At 42.9% G+C, this 15,678-nt stretch overlaps 1 protein-coding gene and 1 long non-coding RNA gene across 2 annotated transcripts in view; one reads left to right on the forward strand and one right to left on the reverse strand.

Annotated features, from left to right (window-relative positions):
- Positions 1-15,678, forward strand: part of LOC144367432 (uncharacterized) — a 31,479-nt gene that overhangs the window by 11,756 nt on the left and 4,045 nt on the right. The window lies entirely within an intron of this gene.
- On the reverse strand, positions 2,580-6,370 carry LOC144367428 (speedy protein E4A-like). Its single transcript, XM_078023605.1, has 3 exons — positions 5,865-6,370; positions 4,943-5,111; positions 2,580-3,552 (listed from the first exon to the last, which is right to left on the reverse strand). The coding sequence occupies exons 1-3, from the start codon at positions 5,936-5,938 to the stop codon at positions 3,493-3,495; spliced, it is 303 nt and encodes a 100-aa protein (XP_077879731.1). The 5' UTR covers positions 5,939-6,370; the 3' UTR covers positions 2,580-3,492.

Consider the following 15,678-nt stretch of genomic DNA (forward strand, 5'->3'; position numbering starts at 1 on the left):
AATGTACCATTCATGCAATATCCCCCAATATGAACACATGATAAGACTATAGGATAGTATTTACATTAGGAAATTTCATCCATTCAATGAGTCTGTAGGTCTTTATCAATTGGGAAATAGAGTCCTAGTACTTGCCTTGGTACCTGCCTTGAGCCCAGGAACATGGATTTCCGGTGAGCTCTGCATGCTGACTTCTGGTGTGGCCAGGAAATCGGTCTTACAGTGAGAATAGGAAGGCTGACTTAGGCAGGCCCAAAAGTTGGAGTCCGGTGCCTGCCTGCCCAGCATTACCCAAGACAGGCCTTTCATCAAGAGAGTTTCCTGGCAGTGACTTCTGAAGCGCACCTCTCACCCAGTGATATGTGGGAAGCCATTCTGACACGTGATTGGGTGACTCCCGTTAAGGGTCTGAGGCGCTTTGGCTGTGTGGAAGCTTTCCCGTCCCTTTCCTGATGAGAGAGCCCATCAGTGTAGGGGTGTGCCTGACCACTGACCCCGGGGAGCCAATCACTGACCCTGACCTTGGAGTGCAGCCCCCCCTCAACCTTCATTGGATGGAATTCTCCCCTGAATCTCTTGTTCCCCAATAAAAGGCTACTCCAGGCGTGTTCACTCTCTCTCTCTCCTGCTAGCCCTGAGTAATCCTCGCTGCCCTGCTGGGCGGTTAGAGGAGGGAACCAGAGAGGTGAGCCGTCTGGGACCTAGCAATAGAAATAAGGTAACTGAGTCTGTGTGTTTTATTTCGATCTCTTCTAACTAACTTTATGCCTAGAACCTCATTAATGAAACCGTTGCGCAGGCCGCGTGGTAGAGTGATCAGGAACACAAAACCAGTCTGGAGACCCTGACGCTGTCTGGTGCCACCCCCACGCTGTGTGGTTGATGTCATGATTTCCCCAGTCTCTATCTACACCCCTTCCCTTGTCTTCTTTCCTGGACACTCACCCCCACTCTATAGTAAGTACCCACAGGGCAGGACCTGAGTCTGATTTATTGCTCTGCTCATCCCACTCCTACCAAATGCTTAGTGAAATTCCTGTAAGAACGCAGGACTCTGAAACCAAGGTCAGCTTCCCAGGTAGGTCATATACATCCATATCCTGTGAAGATGCTGCATCCTGAGGACATGACAGCTTTCATTCAGACCCTCCTAGACCTCCAGCCATGTGCCTTTTCTGTTAGCTGGTCCCAATTTGTGTCCTTTTTTTACATGACAAATCAGTAATTATAGGATTGTGCTCTCCTAACCTCAGTGATATACTATAGAGAATTATACAGTAGGTCATTGGATGTATACGACCAACCTGGGAAGCTCATCTCCAGCCATGTGCCTCTTTTAGCTGGTGCCAATTTGTGTCCTTTTTGACAAGACAAAACAATAAATGTAGGATTTATGCTCTCCTAACCTCAGTGAGATGTTATAGAGAGTTATACAAAATAGGATCATGGGAATCCCCAGTTATGCACCATTGATTAGAAGTGCGAGTGGTCTGGGAATCCCAGAGCTTACAGCTGGTTTCTGAAGACAGGGCAGCATAGAGGGGGCCCTCAACCTATGCTCCATACAATTGATAAGCGTCAGAATTGCATTGCACAGTCTCTGTCTTTAATGACTTCTTCCTTCATGGAATTTTACCTCTTCAGTTGCTCCACTCACCCAGCCACCATTCCTCTTTTAACACATTCAACCAGCCTTAAGCTCATTCCATGTTGGCACTTCCCAGCCTCTTCACATCATCTCCACTTGCCTCTCTAACCCCACATCACATCTCATCACTAACTCTGTTGCCACCTCTCTCTCTCTCTCTCTCTCTCTCTCTCTCTCTCTCTCTCTCTCCCTTTAATGGTGCTGGGGATTGAACCCAGGGCCTTGTGTATGCAAGGCAAGCACTCTACCAACTGAGCTATATCCCCAGCCCTGTTGCAACCTGTCTTTAGCTTTGTTTTTCTTCTTGCTGATACTTTGCTTCATCTGCTTCTTTCCATAGCTGCTCCTATATTCTATGAAGCTCCCATCTCCCAAGATGCTTGTCTGCAGTCATTCTGTGCCCACACTGCTAGCCCTTTCCTCTCTGTACCTATCTATTTACCAGCTCGAGCTCTTCCTATCATCTCATTCTTCTCACAACTTGCTCTAGTACCTTCATTTCCCTTCACTAGTTTCTATTTCAACAAGATCCTTTGGATTTCCTTCTGTTATGTAAAACTAGAAACAGGTTCTGGAAAAGATTCCCAGTGTGACTCCAGTATCAAAGTCTACCATTCCCTGTGTGTCCCTATCCTTGGACCATTACCAGGAAGGCATCTCCTTGATTTTGCATTTAAGATTGTTATACAGCTCTCCTAGAATTTTCTTTCACTCTTCCTGTGTTGTCTCTCTCGATGTCCTCCCTGTGCTTCCTGCTTCCAGTCTCTAGTTAGAAAGTTCTGCAACCTTCTCTGTTGTTTTCCAAGATGAAAATTAATTGTTTTCCTCCACAGGTAAGAAATTTGGTCAATTAACAACAACCCTGTTAAACAACAGTATCATTTGACAAAAACCAAACAATGCAGAATGACATGATCATATAAATCATTAATGTAAGAAGATTTTCAACTTTATTCAGTTTCCACACAATGCACTGTGCTACGCTCTTCCAAACCACATAGCACAAAACAAAAGCACATAGCACATGTGGTCTCCTACAATACATACTTTAAAATGACAGAAAAACATGTCAAGGCAAGTTAAATAACAGCAGCTCAATTTTCACAATTATGATGATGGAACATCAAATAAAATCTTTATATTTATAAGACTATGGGGTAATAGCACTGAGATATAAAAGTAGTAGATAAAATAGATAAAAGATTAAAAATTCCAAAGAAATGTTTATGAACATAAACCTACTATAACACTCATCATAAAACTAATAAGGAAAAACAATTTTCCAAACAATATCTATCTTTAAAATAAACATAGTTCAAAATAAATAACATTTCTTGTATTTACTAAAATTGTGACAATCCTATAAAAAAATCATCTCCACGCTTGGTATCCTTAAGGGATAAGTGACCCAAGATGAATTAAAAGGAGAGGTAAAAACAGAATTTACAGGAGGAGAGAGAGATTCATGGCTAAAGGATATTAACTTTAGACCAATATCAACCATTCATCAAAGCTGAATGGGGCCCAATTGCTGTGGGTTAAGGATTTTTACACATCCTGTGTGATAAACTGTTCTCTCTCAGGTCTGGCTGAGCAGCCTCAGAGCACCCAGCACACCTCTAGGGGGTCATCTGTGTGGTTGGGGTTTGAGACCATGAAGCTGACTTGGAGATTCAGGCTGTTTCACCATCTGCAGAGGGTGGCTGTGGGTGGAGGTGGACAGGACTGGATCAAGAAGTTAGGTCCTCGAGCATCTAAAATAGACAATCACTGACTCTGTCTGTCATCAAGCCAGGGATGCAGAGTTTTGTCCCTCCCCTCAGGCCTCCACGGTACCAGGACTTTTAGGCAATGAGGGCGCGATCTCGGCCCCACACCCAGAGCTCCGGATCATAAGCTTGAATCTGGAAAGGAAAAGAGCCCCCACCAAAGCTGATGACTTTATAGGATATTGAGGGTTTTGAAGTTATGGTTAATTTATTTTCCCATTCCTTAAAATTACTTCACCTTGATTTGGACTTTCTAGTCACCGTGATTCAACAGTCTACAAATATCTGAAACTACAATGTTGAGAGGCTTGATTCTATTAACTAAGTTCTGTCAGCTACAAAGGAGGTGACATAGCGAGGTGTAATGATTAGATTTATTTAGCCTGGTGACAAATGAAGTAGCCATATATGGATATCACAACATTATATCAGCTATTACTAACAGGGACGATACTTATGAGGACATATTATATATAATATAAGGCATGGGACATCATATTTTTAGCTTTCTTTCAAATAAAAATTGAATAAACGTTCCTATTTTATATTAGATAAGTAAATTATGCTAGCTGTGTAGAAAATTTTGCAAATGCTTTGGCAGATACAATCCTTTGCGTGTCCCATCTAATAAAATTTTAAAAGTTGTATTTATTAAGAGACAAGCTTTGTCATTGTCTCTGATTTGAGTAGAATAATGGTTTAATGTTAGTGATGTTTCTGCTTGGGTCCATCAAAACAACTTAGTTACATGGTTAGATGCATCTTTAACCATTGAAACCCTAGTTCAGTTTCTACATAATTATAAGCCTGGCATATACATAGTTTTGGATGTTTTTTGTTTAAAACAAAAGAGCTTATCCCAGAGTTTGAGACAAATAATTAAACTAATTCTAGTTAGCTCCAAAGTATTAATTAATTGTCCAAATATTCTACAAATGAAAAAAATATTTCACCATAAAATGTTACACTTTGTGAATAATTTTAATCTGGTATAAAGATTCCTTGCATCTCATTTATCTCCTTTAAAATAAATCATAATTTATAATTGTTAGATGTATCTATACATAAATATATATTAAAGACCAAAGATATATGTCTAAAAATCTCTTAAATCTGCTGGAATTTATACTAAAAAAGGTCACTTAAATCTGCTTAAAACTATTCTTCCCTTAATGCATAGAAATTGGACTTGGCTTTACATTTTTAATATACTTTACTTTTTCTTCAGATATGAAATTCATTTTCTTGAATTGGGACTTTCTTTTATTGAATCACTTATGTATATCTGGTAAATAAGATATACAAAATTCACGAAGTTTTTGTTAAATGTTATACAGTAAATTGAGATACACGTTTTGGTTCACTAACCAAAAAAACAAAACTGAAGAGTGGCTGGGAAGTCCTTCCCTCCGTGCATAACCTCCACAGCTTTCTCCTCCCCAGAGCCCACCTGCAGCCACCCACCTTCCTGTCTCTCCAGTCAGCCCATCCCTCTCCCCCCACAAGCACACACAGCACCACCCACCTCCTCACACTCCTCCCTGGAAACCCGAGTGTTCCAGCCCATGGAGCAGATGAACTGATAGCGCAGTTTGTGGAACAGGGGACGCTGGGCATAGCTCGTCCCGTAGAGGAAATGAAAGATGCCTTGTTTAGGAGCCTGGTTGTCCTCCTCCATGTCATTGGCCAGGTAGCTGGGGAAAGAAACCAGGTTGCTCTTTAGAGGCACAACCAAGAAGGACCTCCCCTTGGAGTCAGCTTCCCAAAACGGACTCCCAGAGGACCATCTTCAGACAAGACTGCACCAGCCCTATTAATTGTTACGGAGGACCACACCTTGGTCCAGAGGACTCTGCCAGACACACACCTTCTGAAGGACTCCAATCTTTTTCTAGAAAGCACTGAGCAACACAGTTGTGGGAGAGGCCTAAGGGGTGGTTGGACCCGTCTTGGAAGGATTTTCAGGGGGTGTGTAGAAAGAGCCACAAATGTGAGAAGACTCCTGTATGAAGAACCAGAGGGGACCACCCTACACTGGACCTGTGCCAGGCTGGGAATTGGGCATCTGTCTTGGAAATCCAGAGGCAGAAAACAGAGCAATGTTGGTATAGATACAGGAAGGAAGAGCAGTCAGATGTGGCTGCACCTCCAGTCTCTCTGCCAGGGACAGGAGGTGCCCATGCTTTCCTCCACTCCTCTCAGGTGGGCTTTGGGTTTCCTTGGTTTCCTTGACTCTTTAACAACTGGCCTTTGGGGAGCATGTGTGTTTGCTTTGACTAGGGAAGTGTGGAAAAGAAAAACAAACTACACTGCAGTGCTGTGATCTCGTGTACACGGAGCAAACAGGACAAAGAGGCTAAAAGTAAAAGAAAGGTTAGTGCCCCTCTGCTCCCCTCCTACCCTCCCAGGTAGTGAGTCCTGATTGATGAAGGAGACCAAATACTCACAGGGCCAGAAAGAAGTGGATTCGTCGGTACTGCCAGGAGAAGAGGCCAGCTCGGCTAAAATAAGCTATGACCATAGCCAGGAGGTACTGATGGAGAGAGAGGAAAAACACAGAGAGAGAAGTCACATCCTGGAAGAGGAGGAAAGAGGGGACAGAGGAATGGGAGTCTGGGGTGAAGAGTGCCCCTGAGAGAAGGTCGCCAAGTAAGGAGACCTGCTGGTTTGGGGAAGGACCTGTGACAGTTGGAGCAGTCGGGGGAAGAGGAGGCTTAGTGTGTACTGTAGGATCAGCTCTAATGGGATCTTTTGAAGAAAGGCATGTAGGTGAGCTGGGTGAGGAGGGTCTTGGGTAAGCTGGAGAATGGGGCGTCCCAAGAAGTGCAAAGAGGAGAGGAGCCCAGAACCTCAGGTGACAATAAGCAAAAGGGGGTAGCCATGCAAGACTGTGGACTTGGGCTTGAAGCCCAAAGCACCCCAAGAAGAAGCAAGGTCCACCTGTCCTCTCTGCAGGAAACTGCTAGGTCCTGAAGGGAGATGTGACAAGCCACAAAGGAGCCAGGACTTGGCACATTTTGTTGGCTCTACGTGGAGGCAGAGGGAAGGACCATGGGCCAGAAATCCCTCCTCATCCAGGCTGTGCTGGATCAGTAACACTGCCCAGTGGAGAACAACCTCACCTTGTCAGACACCCTCAGGTTCTTGTCCCAGGCCAGGAATCTTTTGACAACAGGATCCTCTTTGAGCAGAACAGTGATGTTAGTTAGGAACCAGAAGAGGCTTCAATGGGAGATAGAGGGCAGAGAGGAGAACAGGACCTCCCTTGGAGAAGGTGTGGGATTGTTGCCCAATAGAGGTGGCTAGGAAGAGATCAGGAACATTCCTGGGAAAGTTGCTTTGTCCTGAGACCCCCCACCAGGGAAAGAACTGAGTGAGGGTTTGTGTAACAGAAAGGTATCTGTATGAGTAAGAGCTTCTAGTAAACTGTGGGGGCCCATCATCCCCCCAAAATACACCACCTTACAACCAGAGTTTTTAAGTCATTTCTCATTAGATAGTTACAACAGCATGAACATGGTCCTGTTAACCACCTCTCAGGGAGGATGAAATGTATTACAGCCACAATGTCTGCAATCAGTGAGGACAATTGAAACCAAGCTCTGTGATCCCAAGCAGGGTCATTTTTCAGGTGTAATGTAATCATCCATCATCTAAGAGTTTCACAGAGTCCTCCAGGAATGGGGATCTCAGGGATAGCAGGGCTCTATGGAAAAGTGCAGAGGCTGTAAGTTCCTTCTTTGTGTAAAGAAAGGATTGGAGGGCGCTACCTGGGTGTCTCCCTACCTAGAAGCCTGTTGAAAACCTCATGGTGTTCTGGTTGCACCAAGTCCATGCGCTGTTTTTTGAGTTTTATTTTGTGGTCACACAGTGACTCCACATCCCAGGGGTGATTTAGCCCACTTTCCAGATCCTCCAGCTCATGCTCAGATTCAGTGGAGGACTCTCTCTTTCTCTTTATGCCAGTGGTCTCAGGCAGGAGTCCAGATTCTACCCAGAGTGCAGAATCAAAAATCCCTGGGAAATCATCCTCCGAGTCTCCCTCAGATTCTGAGGTCCACTCGCTCTTCCGACATGGGAGGCAGGGTTTTACCCACAGAGCTGAGTAAAGGAAGCAGAGTCAAGCTCCTGAATTTGGAACTCATCCTTTCATCCTCTGATCCCAGTTCACCTCCCACACCCCAGACCTTCAACTGTTGCCTTCTGAGCTACTGTTCAGCCTCTCCCCTTTGCTGATAACATGTGCCCCTGATTGTATCATTGTCCCATCTCCCTGTTCCTCAAAACTCTTCCTCATTATGGACACTTTCTCTCATGGGGGGAGTGACCCTTTTTACATCCCCTCTACCCACTTCCTGAACTTAGATCTCATCTTCTAACCCAACTCCTTTCTCTATAGATTTCCATCCATGTGGACTACCTTGTCCCATGGCAAGGAACTTCAAACTTCAAAAGTGGGCTCCTTGGTCTACCTTTCCTGGCTTCTCTACCCCTTCCTTCCTCCTCACCAGTCATCATGTCAAATCAGTTCTCACTCTAGCTCCCTCACCTGATGGACTTGGGACCTCATCATCTACCACCACCTCCAGGTGGGATTCTGAGGTGCTCGGCTGGGAAGGCGATTGCCCAGACTGGGAGATTTCTTGATCCGCCATAAGTTCTCCCATACTCTGTCTTCTTTCTACAAAACCTAGATTCTTACTAAGGCAAAGTTTTCTTCCAGAATTTGGTTGAATAGGAGTCTGTTCGCTCTTCTCCAAACAGGAGAAATCAGGTGAGGAACAGTTCTGAGGACAAACTGTTGCCCACTGCACTGCCAGTGGTCCACAGAGTCTGTCCCTTCCAATCAGGAAGGTTGGAAGCCTCTGATGTCATCGCTCATTCCAACCTGGCAACTAGTTTGAAGGAAAACACTTGCAACTGTCAGACTGCTGTGTGCACCTGTCCTAGAGTTCTAGAGGAGAGGGTCTCTGCTGCTACTGATCCAAACTCTGTCCACTTTGCCAAACTACCCTACGGGTCTCTGACCCCTTTTTCACTTCTGTCTAGACATGGGTTCTTCTCTCCATTGTCAACACAACACATGTTAGATACCCAACCTCTGGGCATTTCCATTTCAGAGTTCAGTGCAGTGGGAGATTAAGGAGTATGGCAAGGAAGAAGGGGGAGGGCAGAAATGACATGACCTCCCAAGAAGGAGCTCAGTATGTACAAAAGAACCCACGCACACTGAATTATCACTTGAAAACCCTAAAAGGAAACACTCAGTTTAGCAAATCTAATCTGCTAAGTGCCATTGGCCACTGTTTTCTGAAATCTGCCCTGGGAATACACACACTGCATTTAGGTATCCTTGACTCAAAGAGTCCTTATGAAGACATAAAATCATAGAAAACTCTATGCATGTTCACAGTCTTTGCAGAGTGTCAACACTTTCTGGGAGTCCGTGGATCATCTCAAAAAAAGGGATGGGAATGTGGCTCAGGGGCCAAGTGCCCCTGGATTCCATCCCTGCCCCCCCCCCCAAAAAAAAGTACTGGGTAAGTAATATTTCCATGGATAGGGCACACGGTATCAGACTACATGGCCTGATGATCGATGTGGTTATTTACAAAATGATGACAGTTTTATTCAAGTCTGTGTTAATATTTTATTTATTTATTTATTTAATATTTATTTTTTAGTTGTAGTTGGACACAACACCCTTATTTCACTTGTTTATTTATTTTTTTAGAGAGAGGAGAGGGAGGAGAGAGAGAGAGAGAGAGAGAGAGAGAGAGAGAGAGAGAGAGAGAGAGAGAGAGAATTTATTTATTGATTTATTTTAGTTCTCGGTGGACACAACATCTTTGTTTGTATGTGGTGCTGAGGATCGAACCCGGGCTGTACGCATGCCAGGCGCGCGCGCTACTGCTTGAGCCACATCCCCAGCCTCACTTGTTTATTTTTGTATGTGGTGCTGAAGATCCAACCCAGGGCCCCACACGTGCGAGGGAAGCGCTCTACCGCTGAGCCACAACCCCAGCCCCTGGGTTAATGTTTTAGATCATGGTAAATTCAAGGGAAATTCAAGGACTGACACGATTCTATATATAAAAGGCATGGGCTAGCATATAGGGGGAAATCCCAAACTCTCCACCAAGTATTCTCCTCCCCTCTCTGTGCTCCAGCAGTCTATATTTCCCAGCTATAGAGTCAATAACATCTTTCTTAGCTTTAGTACATAGTGTTTCTAATATGAAACGCACAGAAAGCCCTCTTTTCTCTCTGGTGTAACCACTACCTAGCTTGGAGATGGCGGCCATTTCACCAGCCTGTGTGCCTCCAGGACCCAATGACAGGCTGCCTGCACATCCACTGAGGACATACAGTGTGCAGGACAATACCTTTCTCGTTTGAAGTCACTGAGATGTCTGAGATGTTTCCATGGCATAACCTAATGTATTGGTCAGTCTTTTGAGGCAAAATACTGAAATAATCCACTTAGAAGGAGGAAAGGTTTATTTTGGCTCATGATCCCAGAGGTTTCAGTCTCGGGTTGCTTGTCCTGTTGCTGAAGGCCTGTGGGTGCCCAGAATCTCATGGTTAGAACATAAAGCATAGCAGGTCTGTTGACCTCATGGCAGTCAAGAAGGAAAGAGAGAAACAGGAAGGGGCCCATATTCCAACCCCTCCTCAAGGGCACACCCTCATTGACTTGACCACCTCCTAACACTAGATCCCACCTTCTAAAGATTTCATCACCTCCCAGTAGCACTACAAGCTGGCGACCAAGCCTCCAATACATGGGCCTTAGGGGACACTGCAGATCCAAACCACTGTCCCTAGCACATTCTGATTTTAAATCATTATTGGAAATTAATGAAAGATTTTTGGATTTAGAATTGCTTTATTTTTCAAGTGTTACCTATCAATCAGCCCAAATTATCTGAGAAGGGCTAGAAGATATCTGTTATTGTGTGCAAATATATGCAAACCAGTATTTTATGATGCTAGTGGACAAAATGAGGTATGTTAGAAATAGTTCTGTTTTCACATTGTACTCTTAGTGGGGTGAGCTGCTGGGACTTCATGTCTGCAACCGTGCATGTGTGCTGTGTCTCTTGTTCAGGATGAGTTTTCCAGGCGTGAAAATACTTTCAAGTCTACTAAGTGACATGTCATTTTTCTTGATTTCTTCTTTACAAAGCATATAAATGGAGTGGTAGTCTTAAATCTGCTGCTGCTCTTTGACAGCGGTAAGGCTGCTATAGCTAGGAAAAGTAGGTGACTACACAGCAATCAGACAACATTCTGCAGGGATAATAGATTCCAACCAATCTAATTCTCCATTGTTTGATTTTTACTTAAACCTAAGGAAAATATGTCCATTTCCCACATGAGGCAAGTCCAATCAAATTTAGAATCCAGGCTTAGGAAGCTGGCTAACTGAAGTTCAAAAGCTTACATCCACTTTACAAATCTTTTTGAGATCAGTTAGACAAATATTAGTTTTGCTCAAGAGATACAAACTACAGTCTTATGATTTTATCAGTGGATTCCTTTGGAGAGAATTTGGCAAAGTATATGAAAATTATCTGAAATATAAATAGTTACAGCAAAATGTAGAGGCATGAATAGAAACTATGTGACAACTGTAGGTAAGAGAAACAAATAAAACTAAGTGCCATTAAACAATCATAAAAGTGCCCGAGTGAAGAAGGGGGCATCACAATACCAGGCCTTAAACTATACTACAGAGTTATAGTAACAAAATTGGCATGGTATTGGCACCAAAATAGACATGTAGACCCATGGTACAGAATAGAAGACACAGAGATAAACCCACATAAATACAGTGATCTCATACTAGACAAAGGCACCAAAAACATACATTGGAGAAAAGACAGCCTCTTCCACAAATGGTGCTGGGAAAACTGGAAATCCATATGCAGCAAAATGAAATTAAACCACTATCTCACTCCATGCACAAAACTCAACCAAGTAGATCAAGGACCTAGGAATCAGACCAGAGACCTTCACATAATAGAAGAAAAGTAGGCCCAAATCTTCATCATGTCAGATTAGGTCCTGACTTCCTTAACCAAACTCCTAAAGTGTAAGAAATGAAATCCAGAATTAATAAATGGGATAATTCAAATTAAAAAGCTTCTTCTCAGCAAGGGAAACAATCAGTAATGTGAAGAGAAAGCCCACTGAGGGGGAGAACATCTTTACTACATGCACATCAGATAGAGCACTGATTTCCAGAATATATAAAGAACTCAAAAAAACTTAACACCAAAAAAATAAACAACCCAATCAATAAATGGGCTAAGGAGTTGACCAAACACTTCTCAGAAGAAGATATACAATCAATCAACAAATATATGGAAAAATGTTCAACATCTCTAGTAATTAGAGAAATGCAAATCAAAACTAATGTAGGATTTCATCTCACTCCAGTCAGAATGGCAATTATAAAGAATACAAGCAATAATAAGTGTTGGCAAGGACGTGGGGTTGGAATAACTTTCAGCCGCAGCTAGCAGCTACGAGCAGCTCAGAAATGCTTGAAACATCCACGTTCGTTCAGGCCTGACTGGAGGGCTTCAGGGCATGAAACCCCTGACTCAGTAAGGGCCAAAGACCCTTCCAGATTGCTTTCTGCCACAACAGCAATATTTAGAGTTTCCACACAGTGTGGTTACATTAGGCAGAAGATGATTGGTTTATGGAAGTTGTCTTGCTTATGTATGATTGACAGGCACACCCCACTCAAACCCTATAACAGTTGTGTGCATTCCAAAAATAAACTGAGCTACTGGACGACCGGGTCTCCAGCCAGTTCTCTCTCACCAGCTCCTGGAGTCTGTGTGTTGATTCCACGTCTCTACTCCCCCCACACACAAGGTAGCCGAGTGACCATTGACCCCGAAGGGACGTAGGAACACATACATGTGGGGGAAAAAGTACATTCATACATTGCTGGTGGCACTGCAAATTGGTGCAACCACTATGGAAAGCAGTATGGAGATTCCTAAGAAAACTTGGAATGGAACCACCATTTGACTCAACTATCCCATTCCTCGGTCTATACCCAAAGGACTTAAAATCAGCAAACTATAGTGACACAGCCACATCAATGTTCATAGCAGCTCAATTCACAATAGCTAAACTGTAGGGAACCAACCTAGATTCCCTTCAACAGATTAATATATAAAGAAACTGTGATACATATATATATAATAGATATTATTCAGCAATAAAAGAGAATAAAAATATGGCATTTGCAGGTAAATGGATGGAGTTGGAGGGCTGAGGTTGTGGCTCCGGGGTAGAGCACTCTTCTTGCACATGGGAGGCCCTGGGTTTGATCCTCAGCACCACATATAAATAAATTAAATAAAGATATTGTGTCCAACTACAACTAAAAAATAAATATTTTTAAAAATGGATGGAGTTGGAGAACATCATGTTAAGTGAAGTAGTCCAATCTCCAAAAAACAAAGGCTGAATGTTCTCTCTGATAAGTGGATGCTAATGATGGTAGGGAGGCATAGGGAGAATAGAGGAACTTTGATTGGGCAAAGAGGAGGGAGGGAAGAAGGGTTTGGAGGCAGAAAAGATGGTGGAATGTGATGAACATCATTACTCCAGGTACATATGTGATTGCACATATGGTGGGACTCTACATAGTGTACAACCAGAGAAATGAAAAGTTGTGCTCCATTTGTGTACCATGAATCAAAATGCATTCTGCTTTCAAGCATAACTAATTAGACCAAAAAAAAAGAGAAACATAAGAAAGTGCCGTCCATAACTAATTAGACCAAAAAAAAAAAAAAGAGAAACATAAGAAAGTGCCGTCCATTCATATCTTAACAACAGAACTGTACATAGGGATGTACATTATGTTACAAGATAGAGTCCAAGCCTGCGAATAAAAGGGAATATTTACCAGCTTGTTTGGAAAATGGATTATATGTTAGAAAAATGAAAAAGTTAATTAAAGTTAATGCAAAAACAGTCAAGAATTGATTTGGTATGACAGAGTGGACAACTTCCCTGCAAGGGGGAGACAAAGTTGACGCAAACCCAAACCACCTTGAGAAAGCACATCCCATTTATGATGGCTAAGACAAAAGAGATGGAAGATACCAAAATCAATAAAATAAAATAAATGCATTTTTGTCCATCTTCACTACCAAAAGAATTTTTTTAAGTATTAAAATGTAGAATAAGATGAACAAGCACACTGATAAGGACATGCTCTAAAGACAGGACAAAAATCGAGCCCACATAGCCCAGCAAAGATGTGGAGAACCTGTAACTCCCTTCACATCACTGGTTCGAGTGGAAAATGGTGGAAAACAGTTTGTTGGCTCCTTGACCAAGTAAACACAGACTCCCCGTATGAACCAGCAATTCCATTCAGTGTATATTCCCAAAGAACTGAAATCAAGTACCCCAACAAGGATCCATACACACATGCTCACAGCTGCATGATTTACCATAGCCAAAGAGGGAAAACCAGTCCAATGTCTCTCAGTAGATGAATGGGCAAACAAAATGGGTTTTATCCCTATGAAGGAATATTATCAGTTAAAGAAGGAATGAAGTGCTGGATGTGCTGATGTACAGATGTAAATATACAGCCATTGTGCATTCATTGTCGGTCAGTCACAAATTCACCCTCTTTTCTTGCTCTGTGATCATGGACCTGGTCCTTGTAAATCTCACTCCTTTGTCATCCTAACTGGTAAACCTTGTCTGGAGGGGATTCTGGGAGAGAGATGGAGCTTGATTTCACACTTAGTCCCCTCTTTTGTTAGACAAGGAAACGGTGCTCAGAAAGTTGTCCCAGTCGTACAGCAATAAGTGACAACTGGAGATAAAGCATGGGTCTGCTGCTGGTGCCCTCAAATTCACTTGCTTTGTAGTTTTTTCCCAATTCGGCCCCTGTCCACTCCCTCACAGATGAGAGCATACAGCTGGAAACCCTCATTTTGCAGAGCCTGGTTTTCTTTTCCATTTCTCACCCTGATATGGAACCCTATCTTGGTTCCCAGCTGGTTCATTCCATGTTGGTCTCCATTCCACCTCCTGGCCAAGGACCTATGCTCCCACAATATGTGATGCACCTGCATCAGATGCTGAGTGCAGGTGTGCTGTTGGCTCAAGGAAGTCCTGCAGGGGGCTCAGAGGTGCGACCTATCCATCCAGGTGTCCAGTGGCAGGTGCTGAGTCTGGAGTGGTTGAGAACAATCACTAACTACTTAGGACCTACAACTGTGGGTCTCTAAGGTCAAACAAGGAAAGCAAGTCACAGAAAGGCTCCTTGACTTGCCCAACAGCTTACAGACATTCTCTAACAAAAACCTGCTGGGCTATGTGGGCTCGATTTTTGTCCTATCTTTAGAGCATGTCCCTATCAGTGTGTTTGTTCATCTTATTCTACATTTTAATACTTAAAAAAATTCTTTTGGTAGTGAAGATGGACAAATGCCTTTATGTTATGTTATTTTATTTTTTTTAATGTGGTGTTGAGGATCTGTGCCTCACACATGCTAGGCAAGCAAGAGCTCTGCCACTGAGCTACAGCCCCAGCCCTACATTTTAATTTTCTTCTAAAAACCCTTCTGGATTAGAGGCAGTTATTCTATACATGGTTTATCATTTTGGTATTTTTGTGAGAATGTATTTTAATCTTAAAATATATAGTAGAATTATCCTGTGTGCATGAATATCTTTGCACTTAGAATTTGCCACTCTTGTCTACCAATTTGTCCAGGTGATTGTTCAGGAATTTGGAGAGTTGTTTTTCTGAGAATTCTTTAAAGTCCTGAGATCTTCAGGTCTTAGACCATGGAGGAAACAAGTCACATTGTTAGTTTTAGGGCACATCAATTTCCTTATGACAAACCCACATTGTCGTAGAAACCTTATAGAGTGAGTAAATAGGTTTTATCTTTTCTTTCTATTCTGGCAACAGTTAAAAGTGTAGTGTTGAGGATGACTAAAGACTTTCACCGCTTAAGTGCCCAAGGTCAAAGTAGAACAGAGATTTGGAGTGCTGTATTTCAATGTGTCTTATGGCTTGAATATGAGATGTCCCCCAAAAGCTCATTAACAATGAGCTCAGGTGAACAATGTTCACAGGTAGATTGTGAGAGCTGCAATCTAATCAGTGAATTAATAATTTGAAAGGACTACTGTACTCAGTGTTAGGTGTAGGCAGATGAGGTGTGGCTAGAGAAAACAGGTCACTGGGGTCACCTG

This window comes from Ictidomys tridecemlineatus, chromosome 10, assembly GCF_052094955.1.
Source record: "Ictidomys tridecemlineatus isolate mIctTri1 chromosome 10, mIctTri1.hap1, whole genome shotgun sequence".
In the NCBI taxonomy this organism is placed as follows: domain Eukaryota; kingdom Metazoa; phylum Chordata; class Mammalia; order Rodentia; family Sciuridae; genus Ictidomys; species Ictidomys tridecemlineatus.

Bases quoted from the DNA above. Each gene is read 5' to 3' on its own strand.
- LOC144367428 (XM_078023605.1), bottom strand. From the start codon at position 5,938: ATGGTCATAGCTTATTTTAGCCGAGCTGGCCTCTTCTCCTGGCAGTAC. The intron at 5,112-5,864 runs GTGAGTATTTGG...TTCTTTCCCCAG, and splicing joins ATCCACTTCTTTCTGGCCCT to CTACCTGGCCAATGACATGG. The intron at 3,553-4,942 runs GTGGGTGGTGCT...TTTCCTTTCCAG, and splicing joins CCAGGGAGGAGTGTGAGGAG to ATTCAAGCTTATGATCCGGA.